This window comes from Daphnia pulicaria, chromosome 7, assembly GCF_021234035.1.
Source record: "Daphnia pulicaria isolate SC F1-1A chromosome 7, SC_F0-13Bv2, whole genome shotgun sequence".
NCBI lineage: Eukaryota > Metazoa > Arthropoda > Branchiopoda > Diplostraca > Daphniidae > Daphnia > Daphnia pulicaria.
The window spans coordinates 13,251,065-13,270,002 of NC_060919.1; the positions used below are offsets into that span (position 1 = coordinate 13,251,065).

At 46.8% G+C, this 18,938-nt stretch overlaps 2 protein-coding genes across 2 annotated transcripts; both read left to right on the forward strand.

The window, feature by feature from the left end:
• The first annotated feature begins 440 nt into the window (after positions 1–440).
• On the forward strand, positions 441–5,541 carry LOC124348342 (rhodopsin, GQ-coupled-like). The gene is made up of 5 exons (XM_046798524.1): positions 441–848; positions 912–1,042; positions 3,566–3,720; positions 4,271–5,005; positions 5,151–5,541. Exons 1-5 carry the CDS (start codon positions 592–594, stop codon positions 5,469–5,471), a joined length of 1,599 nt encoding a protein of 532 aa, XP_046654480.1. The 5' UTR covers positions 441–591; the 3' UTR covers positions 5,472–5,541.
• Positions 5,542–9,961: 4,420 nt separating this feature from the next.
• LOC124351044 lies at positions 9,962–17,068 on the forward strand. Its single transcript, XM_046801802.1, has 5 exons — positions 9,962–10,823; positions 11,310–11,440; positions 12,844–12,998; positions 14,087–14,951; positions 15,157–17,068. Exons 1-5 carry the CDS (start codon positions 10,549–10,551, stop codon positions 16,266–16,268), a joined length of 2,538 nt encoding a protein of 845 aa, XP_046657758.1. The 5' UTR covers positions 9,962–10,548; the 3' UTR covers positions 16,269–17,068.
• Positions 17,069–18,938: the final 1,870 nt, after the last annotated feature.

Consider the following 18,938-nt stretch of genomic DNA (forward strand, 5'->3'; position numbering starts at 1 on the left):
TCCGCTAGTTTTAGTTTACCAAGAAGTCAACCGCAACCGAAATAACGGGAGGCTGGAGGATTGATGATGGAAGGTGGAAAAGGACATGCCAGCAGCAACCAGCAGTATACGGATGCCTCGACTGCATTCAAAGAACAGATATGTATAGTGTGCTGCAGTTCAAGTGCGAGATGTCTTCTGTGTGGATTGTATGGAGATTGCCCTCGGTGCCAGTTGATTTCCCTCGATCTTTTTAGGAGAAGAAAAAGAATCCGCACTCCAGTGCGCGCAACTTCTGCATCGCTAAAACACACTTGTGCACTTGTTTTCTCTTTACAATAAAAAAGAGATTTTTGCTTCTTCCGTTTGAAAACGAGGAATACATTGGGGCGGTCACTTTTGGCACTGCCCAGCTATTGGAACATAGAACAGTGTCAGTCGGTGATGGGAGGTCCAGCTGGCCATTTGTTCTTCGGTGCTTTTCACAGTGTCAAAATGGAACGACATAAAAGTGAACTGATTTTCAAATTAAATTTCAGGACAATTATGACCAACCATCAGCGAGTGCTGTGCGATTCTCACAGGGAAATTAAATTAAACTGATAGACGAATATGACGGCAAATAGCAACGACAGTGCTGAGTATTTGTGGGCGATCAACGCCACCCGCTGCTTTGTCGGTGACAGCAACGAGACGCTGGGCATCGATTGGGACGATTGGGACGTGTCACTGTGGACGCCGGAGCAGCGCCAACTTCTGGAACGTGGCGGGGTATCTCGACGAATTCACGTCGCCCTTGGCGTCCTCCTCAGTTTCATCGTCCTCTTTGGTTTCGCCGCCAATTCCACCATCCTCTACGTCTTTTCCAGGTACTCGTCGTTTTTTTCCTCAATTTGATGATGGACAACCCATTCTCAGATTGTGAATCGCAGGTTCAAACGGTTGAGGACGCCGGCCAACGTGTTCATCATCAACTTGACCATCTGCGATTTCTTCGCCTGTTGTCTCCACCCACTGGCCGTCTACTCGGCGTTCAGGGGCCGCTGGTCTTTAGGTCAAACAGGTACTTGATACGTAATGTCATTCGATCCTGTATAGTTTGTGCGTTCTAAAAATGGCCTCCAACTGAAATGCGATAGACGAGAAGAAGAAGTGAGAAGCGTCTCTCTGTTGCTGGTGACCATGGCTGCGGGGTAACGTTAGACGGTTCACAGATTTCATGGACTTCAAGCAGACTCTTGAATGAGACTTTGGGAAGCTGATAGCATAACTGCAAGCAGATCCAAGAATGGGCCGCCTGACTATAAAGCCTGCCAGAACTGCTGCAGCAGACGATATAGGGATAGACGAGAAAAATTGGAAGTCCGGATGCCCGGCACCGAGATCCTGGTACGCGCCGATTTGCCGATTTCTGAATGACGGGCTGCGCCAAAGCAGCAACTGACGGGAATAAGAATCAAGTGTCTTGCTGCACCAAAGATGGCAAGAAAACGGAAACAAATCACGAGCCCAACGCAACTCCCCCCTTCCCTTTCTTGCGCGCGAATCGATGATTCCGACATGATTTCACCTTGAGATATTCACTTTCGGAAGGAAGATTCCGTTACTGCATGTTATTCACAGTGACGCAATCGATTTTCCCAGCTTCTTCCTTATATACACTCCGCTTGTTTTGGGGAGTCACAATCCGTTTAGCACACCTATTTAGTTTTTTTTTTTTTTTCACACTTAGCCTGGCCGCGGATGCTGGATTTGTACAATGCTTCCTCTAATATTTCTCCTTGTTAATTGGCGACACGTGCTACGGTGTGTTGAAGGTTGGACGGGATAAACGCGACGAGCTGAGGGGCGCTTCACTGATTCGCTAACGAATCAATGAAGCCCCTCCACAGATTTCCTCTCTGCTCTCGCTCTCGAGGGCGCTCACCATTTCTTTTCTTCGAGAGATTGACGAGTTTCTTGTCATCTCCGAAAAACAAAAATGAAAGGCGGACAGGAAGCCATGCTGTCCTCCTTCAACTCCTCCAGTCCTCCCGCCTATTGATCGCGTTTAATTGAACGCGGATGAAAATCGACCAGGTTTCGGAACTACTACACTGCAGGGCCCTTTGAGACCCAGTTGTATAAATATTCAGTTTCATCTCGATGGCTGCTGGTACATAACGACCAAAGAGACGAGAGCTTCTTTTCAAAATTCTATCATCGCTGCTGCTGGGTGGGGGAGAGGAACGTTTGACGGACGGCCGAATTTTGTATATTCCATTTTGTATGTACCAGTGAAATATTGATTATTACGATCTCGATTATTGTTCCTATGACGACTTTGTTGGTCTGCACAGGAAAAAGAGTGTTGCGCTCAGAAATGCTTTCCTTTTGGAACTCAGCCTGGCAAAACGCTAGTACGGGTGCCCAGACCCGCTTGTTTTTTCCCTCAGTGGAATCAGCCTTGATTTTGTCTTCTTCGGAATTACCGTTCTTTCTCTGCAGCTTTCTCTCGGGCCACTGCGGCCTAAACAATTTTCTCTTTAAAATCAAAAAGTCTCCGTCACCGCTCTGTCCCTGCCTGTCAGGGGAAGTAGAAGATGTGGCTCATATTTTGTTTGTCTGTACCAGCCACGCCGTACACAGAGTCAGCCTTTAAAACTGCGGCTGAGTTAAAGCTGTCGTGGCCAGTCCCATTAGACGCTTTCTCCCAATCCAAAACTCTTTGGTCAGCGCTTGTTAAATACCTATGTTCTATCAAAAGACTTTAACCACCACCACCTTTTCCCAGTTCTTTATATTTTATTTCTTCTCTTAGTTGCGTTTTGGTACTCTGTACATTTTTGCATGGGTCCCTCGTGCCCTAATTTCTGGCGCTTTTAACCCTGCTTTCATCCTCAGGCTCTAGCGGGCGCCTTAACCGGACTGTGGCCGTAAGAGTCGTCCGTTGCTTCGCGGTGCTGGTGACATCCAAATCAGCATCTCGTCGCTCCGGACTATCTGGGGGGTCGGCAGCGGCGTCTTTTTTATTCTTGTTAGTCTTCTTATTCTTTTTACTCGTGCTCTTAGGTGCATTTTGGCCGCTCTTTTGTTTCGCATGAGTCTCTCGTGCCCTAATTTCTGGCGCTTTTAACCCTGCTTTCATCCCCAGGCTCTAGCGGGCGCCTTAACCGGACCGTGGCCGTAAGAGTCGTCCGTTGCTTCGCGGTGCTGGTGACATCCAAATCAGCATCTCGTCGCACCGGACTATCTGGGGGGTCGGCAGCGGCGTCTTTTTATTCTTTTTAGTCTTCTTATTCTTTTTACTCAGTTTTTCATTCGCGTGCCGCTCCGCTTCACTTTCCAGAATTCAAGTTTTACTTTTAATCTTCTGCCTAATCTTTCTTCCCGGTTCCCTCTCTCTTCTCCCATCCTCCTCTCTTATCCTTATTTTATCTCTTCTTCATAATAATGTGACTCTTGTATTTTACCATGCCTATGACAATAAATTGGTAACATTCGCCTTCGGCGAATACACACCTCATTTTAAAAAAAAAATGACGACTTTCCGTAAATATTTCGTATATCTTTGAATCATTTTGATTACTAAACTTTGTCTTTGAAGGCTGCAATTTGTATGGGATGGGCGTCGCTTTTTTCGGACTCAACAGCATCGTGACCCTGTCGGCCATCGCCTGTGAGCGCTACATCGTCATCACGTCCAGCAGTTGCCGCCCGGCTGTCGCCAAATGGCGGATAACTCGTCGACAAGCGCAAAAGGTGAATTTAATATTCTTCGCATGCATAGTATATAAAGTACTTGAACCGGCTCATGCAGAGTTTCGTATAATGTGTCATGCTGGGTGAGGGGGTGGTTATAGAGCCCTTTGCAAATGAACCGAAGTTTATTGGCTTGGATCATAGCATCATGGGCGGAAATGAAACGCGCAGAATAAATAGCGACTATGTTTGCCTTAACGATGTCTAAATGAGCGTCGAATGTACTTCAGAGCTGCTCCTTATTAGCATTTCATTTGCATATCCAAAGAAACAATGCCCGGGACTAACACAAAACCAATTCAATGCAGCGAACGTACTACTTTGAAGGATCGTCAGCACGACTCTCTACCGAGTTCACGACGTTTGTCTCAACTAAAGATCTTACATGTATGATACGCGGGCTAGTCAATGAGAGGATCACAATTTTGATTGTTGTCCTACTGTTGTCCTATTGTTGTCCAACTGCGATGAGCAAACCAGTTTTAATTGTAAAACAGTTTCTGGGGGATTAAACATTTGATAAGAAACGGAACAAACATTCATTTTAAAGGCTTGTGCTGGGATTTGGCTCCATTGCGCCGCTCTGGTGACTCCGCCCTGGATGCTGGGATGGTCATCCTACGAGCCGGAAGGAGTTCTAGTCACCTGCTCCTGGGATTACACGACCAGGACCCTGTCCAATCGGCTCTACTATTTGTACCTTTTATTACTCGGATTCGTCCTGCCCGTCTCCGTTTTGACGTTTTGCTACGCGGCCATTTTCCGGTTCATTTTCCACAGTTCAAAGGAGATGACCCGGCTGGTCATGGCCAGTCACGTCAAATCGCCGTTCAGCACCAATTCGACTTCATTCCGCAAACGGCGGAGGCAAACGGACGTCCGGACGGCGCTGATAATTTTATCGCTGGCCATGCTCTGCTACACGGCCTGGACACCTTACGCCATCGTCAGTCTCATCGGCCAGTTCGGCCCGGTCGACGAAGACGGCCAGCCCAGAAAACTGTCGCCCATGGCGACGGCCATCCCGGCCTTCCTGGCCAAAACGGCCATCGTCTGCGATCCTTTGGTTTACGGGTTTTCCAGTCCGCAGTTCCGCTCTTCGGTCCGCCAGATTCTGAACAGCGGCGGATTGCGGGGAGGACAGTCGAATAACGCGATTGCCGGCCTGACGAGAGTTCAAACGAATCCGAATTGCCAGCTGTCTCGCGTCAATTCCGTCGCCGTCCTGTCATCCAACCGATTCAGAATGAACAAAGATCTTTCCGTTTCAGTCAACAAACTGATGGTGGGTCCAGAATTGCTCCAGCATCAGCAGAGTATTCTATTCCAGCCAGTTGTCGGTGGTCAGCTCCGCAAAAGTATAACATTTACAAATTGAATTGAATTATCTCACGTATTTACATCGATTTTTATTATCCCATGATGAGCAGCTGCAAAGTACAGACGTCGCTTGGATGAGAGCCGCCGAGTCAATTCCACTGACGGGCCAACTCATCCAATGCCCAGCAACCAGCCCGTTGTCCCGTCTCATTCCGCTTTTTTTCCGGAGCAGTTATTCACTCATCCGCAAAGTCGTTTGCCCAAAGAGCCGGAGAACGATCCTTACCAAGACACTTGCTTCTGAGTTTAACAAGGTGCTGGCCCACCTGTTGAGTTCATTTTTAAAAATGCATTTTGATTCCAAAAACGATCGACAAAATATTATTAGCCTAACGTATGTCCGGTTGCCCATCATTTTATTTCCCTCCTGATTTTATTCCCGAATGATGTATTAGCGATGTGGCCTATTTTCAATTTAGTTTGAGTTCGATTACACGCACGAATTGTAAAACCGGCCAATAATAATAATAATAGGCTACTCGGAAATATGGACAACAATATGTCCTGGATGAATTGAACAAAACACTGGAAGAAAGAAAAATTCCGGTGGCGAGCCAGCAGCAATCCGAGCAGGAGCAGTCGTCGCGGCGTATGATAACAAATGTTCAACCATGTATGTGTGCGAGATTGGGCGCACCCAACGGCAATTCAAGCTTCATCTACTTTTCCCCGTTGTAATTATCTGCCGCCCACCGAGTCCCTCTGTCCGCTCCTCTTCCGCCCGACTAGCTTTCAACCAGCCCCCCACCCCTTCCCCGCCTTTGTTCCCCGCCGTTTCCATTAGAAAGTGAACATCGACCAACCCACCCACCCACACGACGGCACGTGAAATTCTCAAGTTGACATACGGCACAGCTTGAAATAATAATAATTAAAAAAATATATAGAAAAGAAAAACTCTTGAAAGTTGGGCGAGGATGACGTGCTGATGTCATGGTAACCGTGCGACGAGGACAATTATCATATTCCAGAAAAACCGGAAATCAAAAGTCGTTTATAAACGTAGAACAAAAAAAAAACATATAGGCTATATATAATACGGTACAGGAGAAGGAAATGTCATGGCAAAGATACATCTGGGTCTCTCTTGCTTTGCTCCCAATCGTCCCTCCTCAATAGAAAGTTGAGCAGCGAGACGATCCTGCAAGGATTTCCAACCTGCTGATGTCGATCACCCGACGAGAGTTTGGCCAGACGCGGAACAAACTTTTCTATACAAGCAGCAGCCGAGATTTTCCTCCAATTGGAAATACGCGATGAAATGTTGTTACGGCAACGTTTTCCTTCAGGCTAGACAAAAAAGGATAATTTTATTTAGCGATCCTGAATTCTAAATCCCCCCCCTCTTTTTTTTAAGCGTTGCATAAACGAGACGATCTGGTCCCAAGGATTTGATTTATTTTTTGCCTTCCGGTTTTGGGTTTTCTTCTTGGATTGAAATGGAACAGCGGGACAGATGGAATACGCAGAATAAACTGATCGATGATGACAACAACTGCTGCGTACGCTGTTAGAGATATGATGGACCGGACGGACTGTTGAATCATTTCATTTTTTTTTTCTTCATTTTTTCGTAGCTGCTCGGCGGAGTAGATTTGTACATACACACTGGATCGATCCGGCCGAGCGCTGGCAACTCGCCTCCGCACATCAATCGTTCCACCCGGCGCAATTTCTTCTTCCGGCGTTGACTCACACACACACAGACGTATCGATGAATAATCTGAGATGTTGGGCTCGATACAACACAGCACACACACAGCCACATCGCCTTAGTTTCATCCGGAAAACCAAAGATGCTGGATCGAGAAGGTCTTTGATGTTATGAGGTGCTGGTGAGAGTATACAGTATACATATAACAGTCAGGGAGAAGGAGAGAGAGCATAGAGAGAGGACGAGCTGCGAAATTAAACTTTGAACGCTCTAACGTGTTGTAACGCGGTTTGCCTCTGCTATCTGCTGTTCACGGCGGGCCGGACGGATGATCCAATCACGGCCGTCGCCACGGCAACGATCGAATATATAGCCTACTAATATGTTGGCGCCAGCGGAAGAGACTCAAAGTCGATGCCTGGCGACTCAAAGTTGATGGAATTCCGCGATTCTTCCTATTGTTGTTGTGTTGGTTCTCCCGCCGCCGCTGCTGCTGTGCAATCTGCTCGGAGCCGGCCCCAATATCGCGATGGATATTCGATCCGCGTCCGACATTCAACTGCTTTTTTTTTTTTCCTTCTTCTTCTTTTTCTTTTTCTTTTCTTTTCTTCCGCCATTTTTCTATAAATCGGGGCGCTATAGAGCTGCTTTGGCTCCATCATCTTCTTATCTCGACGGCGTCGTGCAATCCCGTGACAATCTCCGACATTTGGCCTCCATCAGTTTCTTGCCTTCCCCCCCTCGTCTCCCGTCGTCATTCAATTGCCAGAAACAATCTGAAAAGCCTCCGCCGTTTTAAGAGACTCATCATTACCTATTATATATTCCGATAACTTTCAAATCAATCGACTTTTACGCGCCTTCTGTAAGTTGACAAAGGCTTACTAATAGGCTAGACTAACTCTCACATGGAAAAAATAAAACAAATCTCTCCCTGCGACTTAATTCGAATGCTGTTGAGATCTTTCAACATGATGTATAGACGTCTGCAAAGTATAACGCATTGCGTAGCATTCGTCGACAATAATGAACGTACACAAACGTGTGTACTTGTGTCGTGCACTGCTCTCGTCTTTTTTAATTGGACCGGGACCCCTCAGTTTCTCTTTTCCTCCGCGGTGCTCAACTTGGAGTCACTCATCGTCGTGTAGACGATCCAGCCGGTTCACAGCAATCCCGTCCGTCCCGTACACTACACACGTCACGTCCTGGGGTAAGGAAACTCGAATCAAACTTAAAAACATGGAAATGCGCGATGCGCGCCTTTGAGTGTCTGAAAGAGAAGGGGGAAAAAAAGGGACATAATCTCGCGAGTCATTCGCAAAAGCAGCCGACTCTGTTTTCGTTTTTTATAGAGAAAAGAAGAGCCGACGAGTTTATTGATCGTCGCAAAAGTCGTCCGCGAACCCTCCCCATGTACGTATATACCTGCCGGATTTGAAGCCCCCCAGCAGCAACAGCAACATCTTCATTTTCTGAGAAAAAGAATGAAAGAAGAAACAGGCAATCTGCAATAGGACACATGTTTCCCAACATGACACACACACACACACGCATATACGGGAGGTCGGGTGGTTCATGTGGTGTGGTTTTTTTTTTATTCTGTTCCAACCCAGGTGATTCGCAGTGGCACATTTCAGGGTGGGTGGAGCTAGGGGATTCGTTCAGCTTTTATCACGATGAACAATGGAGTTGAGGACTCTGGGCTTTGCTGCTCCGTCACACAAAAGCGGTGGATCCTATACGGAAACAAAGTTGACTGGATCTCTATATGCTGTGTACACTAGCACGACAAAAAGGCAGCAAAAAGGACATGTCATTTCATTATTAATTTAAAATTTCGTTGTGTGTTTCTTTTTTTTTTTTTTTTTTCTTCTTCTTCTTTTTCCGGGAAGGGGGAAAAAAATCGAATTGTCCCGCGGGAAAAGTGATTCAATCCGACAAATGTGTACCGCACATAAAAGCATTATCTGCTGTTGTGTGCTGCTGCAGGCGGCTGCAGGTTGCATTATATAGCCTACACACGCGCGGCACACAGGTTCATTTGTCTTTGATTATTTCGGTATTTCCTCCTTATTTATTATGAATGTTTTTTTGTTTGATATTCCGTCGAATTCGTCGATGTACAGAAATTGAGGCAACATCTATAATACTACCAGGAAACGATTTCCATACTATAACTCCGTTTCCGTCTTTTTTTGCTTTTTTGGCGTCTACAGAATAAAATCCTGGCCGCCAGTTGCGTGTGTTATTATTATGTGATGGTGGAGAGACGCGCGTGTTTCCACTCGTTTCCTGCTACTCGGAGGTGATCCATCCAGCCGCGCACATCCGGCATCTCCACTTCTTCTTCTTCTTCTTCTTCTTCTTCGCAATAATTCCGCACACAACAAGAAAAAATGCCGAGTGCTCTTATTATTTTGAGGTTTTCCACAGCGACTATTTTATACCGGGGGGTAAAGAGAATTCCAGGGAAAATTGTGCTGCAGCGGCGGCGGCGGTGGCGTCGTGAATGTTCAACCGATTTCGGGGCGCGCCAATGAATTCTGCCCTCGTCCGGCCAAGAGTCTCGGACCGTGATTGAGCGTGATTGTCCAAACCCTTATCCACTTTGTCGTCGTCGACCCTGTCGGCTAGCAGACAATAACTGTTTTGAGAGTTTGAATTCGATTTCCGACGCTCTCTGCTGCGTTGCGGTGCTCTTCACGCGTCCAATCACGATGTGGGTCAGTATGTATGTGTACGCTGCGACCGACTTGCCCACTCGCCGGCGTCAAAACCAACAACAAAACGGCCTTGGCGTGACTCAGCCGAGCAAAAATACGGACCCCCACACCAACACCCAACAAAAAAACAAACAAACCCAAAAAGTTTCTTCTTTTATTCGAGTTCGGGAATGCACGTCGCGCGGTTTTTGTTCCGAGCCCTTGACTTCGGCCGGATTGAAATCGACACGACGCCGCCAATTGTTTTTTTTACCCGAAAGCGCGCTGAAAACCGACACTTTTCGTGTTTTTTGTTTCGTTTTCAAAATTGTATTCCGCGCGGGACAGCGATACCCGGACCCATCCACGACGTGCAGTAATCCATCCGCGTTTAAATAAGGTGGTTATTTTACACGAATTGTCACGGCTCTTTTATTCCGCGTGAATCTTTTTATTTTTTTATTTTTTTTTGCGAAGAATAAGGAACTAAAAAAAAAATCTACGCAGCGTCGACTCCTCTTCGGCCTTTTTTCGTAATTTTCGTGAATGCGCGCGCGCAGAAATTCGTGAATGCTTCCTTCCCCCCCCCCCCTCCTCTACTTCATCCTCCTCCTGCCCGGCAGCAGCAGCACCTAGGCACTTCCGCCTGGCTGAGGAGGTGGGAGGAGGTACGAGCAGCTCGAGCAACACATCCTCGGTCGTGAAGGAAGTCGAGCTCAAAGACGCTGCGCTCCTCGACCGCTCATCATCATCCGCCGTCACCGCCGCCGTCGTCGGTGATCGCACATCATTCACGTAACACAGCATATGTTACGTCATATCGCCAGTGCCAAAAAAGTGTGTTCGTTTTTTTGGGTTTTATTTTCATTCATTTTTTCCCACCACCACCAACCACCAGCGCCGGAATCAATCGAAAGAAAAAGTGTGAGCGCAGCCAGGATGCAGAGAGCGGAAGGAGCCAGCGCTTCCGGACGGCGAATTTTTCTCCTTTCGCATCCGGCGCCCCAGTTCCGTCGTCGTCACTGATTGGCAGACACAACACCCCACCGCCGACCAAATTATTTGTTTCGGGTGATTATTGGACGCGCGATGAACAATAGCGAGAGCGACGGCCCTTGGATGTGGTTCAACTGGACGCAAGTCGACGACGACGGCGATGTCACCTCGGGCGCTAATAACGAGACGTCGGTCGTGTCGTTGGACTGGGACGATTGGGACGCGTCGCTGTGGACACCGGAGCAGCGGCGCCTGCTGGAACGTGGCGCCATACCGCGGGAGGTGCACATCACGCTGGGCGTCCTACTGGCCCTGATCGTCCTCTTCGGCGTCGCCGCCAATTCCACCATCCTCTACGTCTTCTCCAGGTGCTGGCCGTTTATCGTTTCATTCATTTTCATCTCAAATGCAATTGACCGCTATTCTCCTGTTTTTTTTTTGTGTTTTGTTTGTTTGTTTTGCTTTTTGGCGTTTCTATCAAAAAAAGATGTCAGCTGCGGATTTCACATCATTAAGTCTCAAAAAACTTTGCTGTTATATATTCCGCACTACACATAACACACAACCGGATCTCTCTTGTTGTTCTGCGCTGGATTACAAGTTCCCATTGTAGTTCTCTCTCTCAAAAGCTCCTCCGGCACTACAACTAGTGTGTGGGGGGGGGGGGGGGGATTGCAGGAAGGAGAGACGAGAAATAAAAAGTAATGCGCGGGATCAAATCCCGTAGGGGATAAAGACACTTGAGAACTACTTATTCGACGTCTTAGACGATACATTCGCTATTTTTGTACTAGTACTAGTAGCTACTCTTAACACAGAGTATCAAGTTTAATTGTTGAAATAAATATTAACAGGTTCAAACGGCTAAGGACGCCGGCCAACGTGTTCATCATCAACTTGACCATCTGCGATTTCTTCGCCTGTTGTCTCCACCCGCTGGCCGTCTACTCGGCGTTCAGGGGCCGCTGGTCTTTCGGCCAAACAGGTAACGTCATAATCTTAATCCCCCCAAAATGTCTTATTTAACTAGTCCTTGTAGTGACACAACAGCCCCCAAACTGGATGATTGTTTTCGCATTTTATTATCGTCATGACGCGGGCGTGTAATGAATATAGCAGTCGCAATACAGAGCGAACTGTGAAGAGCTGCTTTCATTCTTGACGGGGAAAATAAAGAACGTCCCCGACGCTAATTGGACAGATCTCAAAAGCCAACCCCACAACTCTCTCTCTCTCTCTCACCCGTTGTTGTTGCGTTGTTGGTTCATGCACGGCCCAGCAGTTGGGAAAAATGATGAAAAGAATCGTCCGTATTATATTATCCCCGGCAGGACACACAGCACTTGCTCCTGTTTGGTAAGATGCTATATACAATAGCTGGACTTTTGGCCGACATAAGATATTTCTACAATGCTACAGATTTGTTTTTCTTATTTTTTTACCCCCCCCCCCCCCTCCATATCAATGTTGAGTCGCTGCCTACGGTCGACAGCTTATCCCATATCTAGAGAGAGAAGAGCTTGACATAATAACCGATCCCACTGGGCGCCATTTCGATTTGTGGGATTTCGGGAGAAGACGGGAGGGACCATATATCAATCGATTGTCAAGTTGAGCATCTTCTCTCTCTTGCATATTGTAACCCGTAGATAAAAAGGCCTACATATATCATATCGATTTCGGATGATGTGTGTGTGTGTATAAAGAACGTCGTCGGGGGATGAATTTCTTTTTCTTCTTCTCGTGCGGTTTTTCAACGTGATAGAGCAGCACTTTCTCTTTTCTTCGAGAGTTTCTTTCTCTGTCTCTCTCTTATGACTCTCTTGTTTGTTTCATTCTCTCTCTCTCGATGATAATCGCGGGCGAATAGAGAACAAGCTGAATCAGAAACTTTCCCAGCTTCTTCATTATCATTTGCGGGTGGCCCTCTCGATCCTTTTGTCCACAATCGTGTCGCTATTGTGTCCCGGCACTGTCCCCCCTCTTCACGACGACGGCCAGGATCCTCCTCTTCCCTCCCCACTGTGTCATGTTTGGTTGCCACTGGAAAATGTTTCTTCCCGCAGCAGCAAAAGGAGCGGAACTATGTGCGAATTGTTCACACCACACAGCACGCAGCAGATTCTGCCCGTCGCTCTGAGGATCGATAGAGCTCTGCTGACTGTCTCTCCGTCTTTGTATCTTTGGTGAAAGCTCGTCAACCTCCCATCACCGATGCTCTTATTATCCCATCGAAAAATAAAGTTGCCATTCTCTATAGAATATCGATCACGACCAAGTGGGGGCAAAAAAAAAAACTAAATATCCTCCGACCAAACAAGCGAAAGTGATTTAAATCTCCCGCCATTTTTGTTTTTTGTTTTTTTCAATTTTTCATTTTCATATTAGGCTGCAATTTGTATGGGATGGGCGTCGCCTTTTTCGGACTCAACAGCATCGTGACTTTATCGGCCATCGCCTGTGAGCGCTACATCGTCATCACGTCCAGCAGTTGCCGGCCGGTCGTCGCCAAGTGGCGGATAACTCGTCGACAAGCGCAAAGGGTGAAATTTTTATTTTTCTGTTATATAATTCGAGTGTAATTGACGACCCCCGCAGAGTAATGCCCACATGACTCTGCGCTGTCAAAAGTTTGCATAACTTTCCTAGAATGACGCCCACTCGCGTTATGTAATAACTTTTGTTGCCAGGCGTCAATTGTGTGCATGAGTCCGACTTTGCAGTGCCGGTAGAGTTGATTCCGTCTGCCAGCAGGAGATGAGTCACGCAAATCAACATTTACCCGTTTTATAAGAGTCGCTTATAATATATTCCAGTTGCTCGGCTAGCTCATTTTCGTGTTGCTGCGAGAATAAATGTGCCGTTCACTCCGGTGGGTTTTACGACTGAAGGGAAAAAAAGTGGAAGGAAAAAAGGCTGAATGAAGGGAGGATCTTACATTTATTTGACGAGACGCCGTAGAGTCATGACAACCATTGCTGTTGCACAATCATCGCAGAGAGATATAGAACTACTGCGGGAGTACATATTTGCGATCGCACGTATAAGGCACGTATACGGCCGGGATTGAATAAAAACAAAAAAAAAACATTGTGGTGTTATTATCCGGCGGATGAAAGTAAACAGCAGTGTAGCAGTGTGGGTGCCGTCTTATATTCTCTCCCCATTATAGATGGGGAACTCTGCCTGTCCGGGAAACGGGTCTTAACAATTTCGGGGTTTTATCTAGTTGACGTTTTGTCGTACATGTTTAACGTGAGGCTTAAACAGATGTCAACCCTGCAGTCTCTATCTAATATCTAGCCATATACCATCCAAGCTATATTTATATAATATCATCATACATGGTGCGGAAAGAAAAAGAATTGGGAGATCGATAAGCGATATGGGAATTTCAGCTCCAATTAGGATGCAGGATCGATCCTTGCAGCGCCAATTTCATCCAGACGCTATTAGCGGAACGCCGGAACCAAAATGGATTAAATTCAGATTAAATTATATCAATATCAGCTGGAAGGTTATAGGTTGGGTTAGGTTAGTTTAGAACAAAGCCCTTACATTACATTTAAATGGATTATTTAGTTACGCTAAAAAGTGTGAGTTAATTTGAATCTATTATCCGATAATTAAGGCTTGCGTGGCAATCTGGATCCATTGCGCCGCCCTGGTCTCTCCTCCTCTGCTCTTCGGCTGGTCGACTTACCTGCCGGAAGGAGTTCTAGTCACCTGCTCCTGGGATTACACCTCACGGACGACCTCCAATCGGCTCTACTACTTCTACCTCTTGTCCTTCGGATTCGTCCTGCCCGTCTCCGTCTTGACCTTCTGTTACGTCGCCATTTTCCGGTTTATCGTCCGCTCTTCCAGGGAGATGACTCGGTTAATTATGACCAGCGACGGACGGGCGTCGTTCAGCAAGACGACCGTCTCCTTCCGCAAACGGCGGAGGCAGACGGACGTCCGGACGGCGCTGATTATTTTGTCGCTGGCCATGCTCTGCTACACGGCCTGGACACCTTACGCCATCGTCAGTCTCATCGGCCAGTTCGGTCCGGTCGACGAAGACGGCCAGCCCAAGAAACTGTCGCCCATGGCCACGGCCATCCCGGCCTTCCTGGCCAAAACGGCCATCGTCTTCGATCCGTTGGTTTACGGATTCTCGCACCCGCAGTTCCGCTCTTCCGTCCGCCAGATCCTGCGCCAGCACAGCGTGGACAGCAGCGCCAACGGCGGCGCCCGTGCCGGGCCTAACAATACGACGATGATTGTGATGCGGCGCCCAGCCACCCGGAATTGCCACTCGCCGCGGGCCAGCTCCAACGTTGTGTTCTCGTCGTTAAGTCGCAGCATCCGGGCCAGCAACAAAGAAACAGCGTCGAGAAAGTTGTCGGCCAACGATCCTTTCACTTCGCTGGCCATGAGTCAGCAACCGAGCAGCAATTTGCGGTTTCCCACTCATCCGGACATGGACGCAAACATCCAGCAACTTCGCAAAAGTATACACATCCATTTATCTCTCTCTCTCTGCGCATACCAAACCAATTTGCAGATTTGCCATTTGCCATTTGTGGTCAATCGAAATTCCGGCCGCGCGTCTCTATAGACTCAATCCCGCTAACCCGCCAACGCTGTGACGGCCGGACTATAATTCAATTCCTGTGCCCGTCTTATTATTTTTTTGTTGTCGTTGATGCAATTTAGGTGAGAGCCTGCGGAAGTCGTGCATGAACAAGCGCAACCTCAACATTCCGGGCAGCGGTAAGAGCATCCGGCGCAAGGGCAGCGGCGGATCGGCCGGCCACTACCAGCACCAGTCGCTGTCGGCGGCCGAGGAAGTTTCCATCGCCAATTCCTCATCGCTCCGGCTGATGATGCTGCAGGAAGAGAGCGAATTCCACTTGTTCCGCCAGCAACAAACCACCGCCGGCAAACTGCAGAGGGCCGCCAAACGGGAGCGGATGATCCAACTTTTATCCATGGGCAGCAGCAGCGGCGGCGGCAACAACACTTCCGCTCGCCCACCGCCGCCGCCGCCGGATAAAAACGGCAGCGGCGGATCGAAACTGCCAAAAGAGAAGCAGAGGAGATATTCCGAGCCGGATCTCATGCGCTGTTCCGTCCGTATTATCCCGAACGCCCCCAACCTCAGCTGGGAAGAGTATCGACGCAAAAGGAACGAATACATCCGCAGCATTTTCTTCCGCAGTGCCGGCAACCTCCTGTTCAGCTCGTGGGGCAATAGCGGCGCTGATCCGGCCGCCAAAGGATTTTCCGAATATCCTATCCTTTTGCTGACGACGGGCGATGACCCAGCGGCCCAGCAGCAGCAGCAGCAGCTAGCCGGAGGCAATCAAAGTCCGGTGACGCCACTGGTGGGCCGGAAGTTGTCGATGACCGTCCAGTCGGTCGATCGCTTCCAGGCCATCAACGCTCGTCTGAGCGAGAAGATCCAGCATCTGGACAAGCCGAGATCCAACAGCACGACGTCGAGCCTGGGCAGCCGTCGGCGGCCGTCATCTGCATCCCTGTCGGCCGGCCATCAGCCGTCGACTAACGGATCCAACAGTTTGTCGACTCATCAGTTCCAGTCGCAGTCGCAGGCGAAGCGACGCTACTCGGCGTCGCCGGCCATCCACATCGAGTGTTGCGAGTGCGCCTATCTCCCGCTTAGTCAGACCGTCACCCTGGTCAAAGTTCAAGGGCCGGCAGCGGCGGCTCCGGCGGTTGAGAATAACGGCGGCCGGCCAGGACATTGGAGGGCCTGCATGGTCAGCGGCCGTGATTCCTTATCCTGCTCACTCAATAGTCCTTGAATGAGAATTTAGATTCCAATTCCTCTCTTGTTTCTTTGAATCTATCCTTCCAATATGATCCTGCTGTTATTATCCTGTCAAATATAAATAACCAAACGCACACAGACCCTATCCTATATTATACCGCTATAGTACAATTCCATTCAAATCGATCCCGTTTAATTCCCACCTGCTGTATAAAATCGATTATCTAAATGTTACATAGTCGCCCAAAATTGGAGAGCTCAACTGACATTTGATCATGTGTACAATCAAATGATTTAATTTGTTTTTTAATTCGATAAGAGGAATCAAATGGGGAGGCTGATCGCAGCACAGCCCCCTTATGATATTAATTATGATATCTACAAACGATCCGTTTGCCTGCACATTTCTATGAAATCTGTACATAAAATTGTTATAGGCCAATTCGTTCATTAAACAATCAGAAAATATTCTATTATATATAACCGTCGTTATTCGCTTCATATCAATTTAGCGTCGTCTGTATTCACCCAAATTGTTGAACGGGTCCTTGGTGATTATGTAATATATCGATGAAGAGAGATGGCAACTATTCCACACAAAAAAAGCGTTGGGAATCTAACCGAAGTGATCTTATAAATTATCTTAAATATTTAGCAGACTGTTAATAATTCTAATGAAGGGAATTCTATAATTCATTTGATATTATATCCAGTGATGATGTCTAGTTCTTTTTTGTTTTGTTTTTCTCTCTCTCTTGGCTGTGTGTATTTCTATGTACAGTTCGTTATTCTATGTCTACTTCAATAAAACGACACCTGATTCATTCTATTATATACCTTACGGCTTACGCGATGATTTTTTTCGTTCAAATCGGATTAAAAGGCCCGTCTGATGCGAAGGCCAACAGATGGCTTTTTGTGACGCAATCAATGCTGTTGCCCGTCAGATGTCGGCACTCTTTTTTTTTATTTATTTTAATTTTTTGATTTGTCGTCCCCCGTTCATCACAAATAAATGGTAATATTTCGGTTTGTAAGCGACGACATTGCATGCAACCCAATGTACCCAATTTACGTGATGAATAAATCAAATTGCGGTTTCGCCTGATTAAAGTTGCGGAACAAATAAATGTATTTGGGGCGGGTTCGATTGACGTCATCACCGCCGCTGATGACATTGCGGAATGAAAACCGCCACGGAATATATAATGGCGAAAAGTATAGACACAAAGTCGACTTTCCCCCAATCCCGAACCGTGAATCCGTGATATATCCAATTGCTTTGATCTATTAGGCGTATGGAGTGTGTATAATACGAGATCGAAATGATGTAAATATATTGGCTCTTCTTTTATTTCTGTGCCGTGTGTACAGTCTAGACGTAGTATAGGCCCCTGTTTGGATATTAAGAGAAATGCGCGCATGCAGATTCATTATAGCACGGCTGCGGCGGGGGGCTATATTCGTCACAATCTACTATATCCCATCGAAGGCTACATGCCGCTCTTACTTAGGATTTCCACGCCGACTTTTTCATCTTGTAACCTTTTCTTATTACGTTAGGCATATTATTGCTATTATTTATTTATTAAAAAAAAAAAAAAAAAATAAAAATAAAGACCTTCGGCTTCTAAGTATAGCAGCTCTTTTGGAGGTCTTCTTCCAGCCTACGGCTATTAACAGCCCAGGTGCCAACGTCACCCACATGAATATAGAGATAGCATAGCTATTATCTATTTATTGGTCTGATTTATTCAGATCTATATAACTGAATTCGATAGTATCGACACACACACACACGTCTGAATCAATTACACGCCCATCGTCATATAATAGCTGTGCATCAGTAGTATATATCTGATTAAATATCCACATCGACTATATTTTCATTGTTTTTTCTTTTTCTTTTTGGCTGCTGCTGTGTCGGCTGTCGCGATCCTGATCTATTTCCTCAGTCACGTAGTATAGAGAGCGAGATCCTTTATGGCAAATGATCGATCACGGCTCGATCGATATAGAATATACAACAAGCATATATAGCAGAAGGAGCGGGTAAAAATAAAAATAAAAATAAGGAAAGACGACGTTGTTGTATATGCCGAGATGTTTTCCAGCTCATCGTTGGTTATATTATGTACAAGAAAGATAACACACAGCCAGCAAGAATAAGGAAGTTGGGATCGAATTGATTATTTAGCGTGAGTCTATCTACTGTGTATCATATACTACTACATGCTGCGGCTTTTGGGTCTAACGTATACTATGTTGCACGGCCACTACGGTATAGCGACGTGCAGCACAAAAGGATATTAGAACAAAACCAGACAAAGAAGAGACATTGCTGTGTGTTGGTATACTATATTATTAACGAACCCAAAAGTCTTTTCTGCTCTTCTATTATTCAATCATCTTTACGTTCACGTTTCCTGTGTAGCGCCCTAGACATATCAAAAGGATACAGAGAGAAGAAAAGAGGAAGAATAAGTCGTTGGTCGTTATCTATCTTGATCCATCTCGTTCCCGATGCTGTTTTCAACTGATCACGCCCTTATTTATTCCTCCTCCTTTTCCTTTCTTTTTTGAGGGGGGGGGGGATTATCAATCGTCGTACGCCTCCTGGGCGGGATAGGCAATCGTCTATGCAAAAATTCAGTTTTGATTTATTGCTGTCGGAAATCTCATCCCATTTCTTTTTGATCGAATT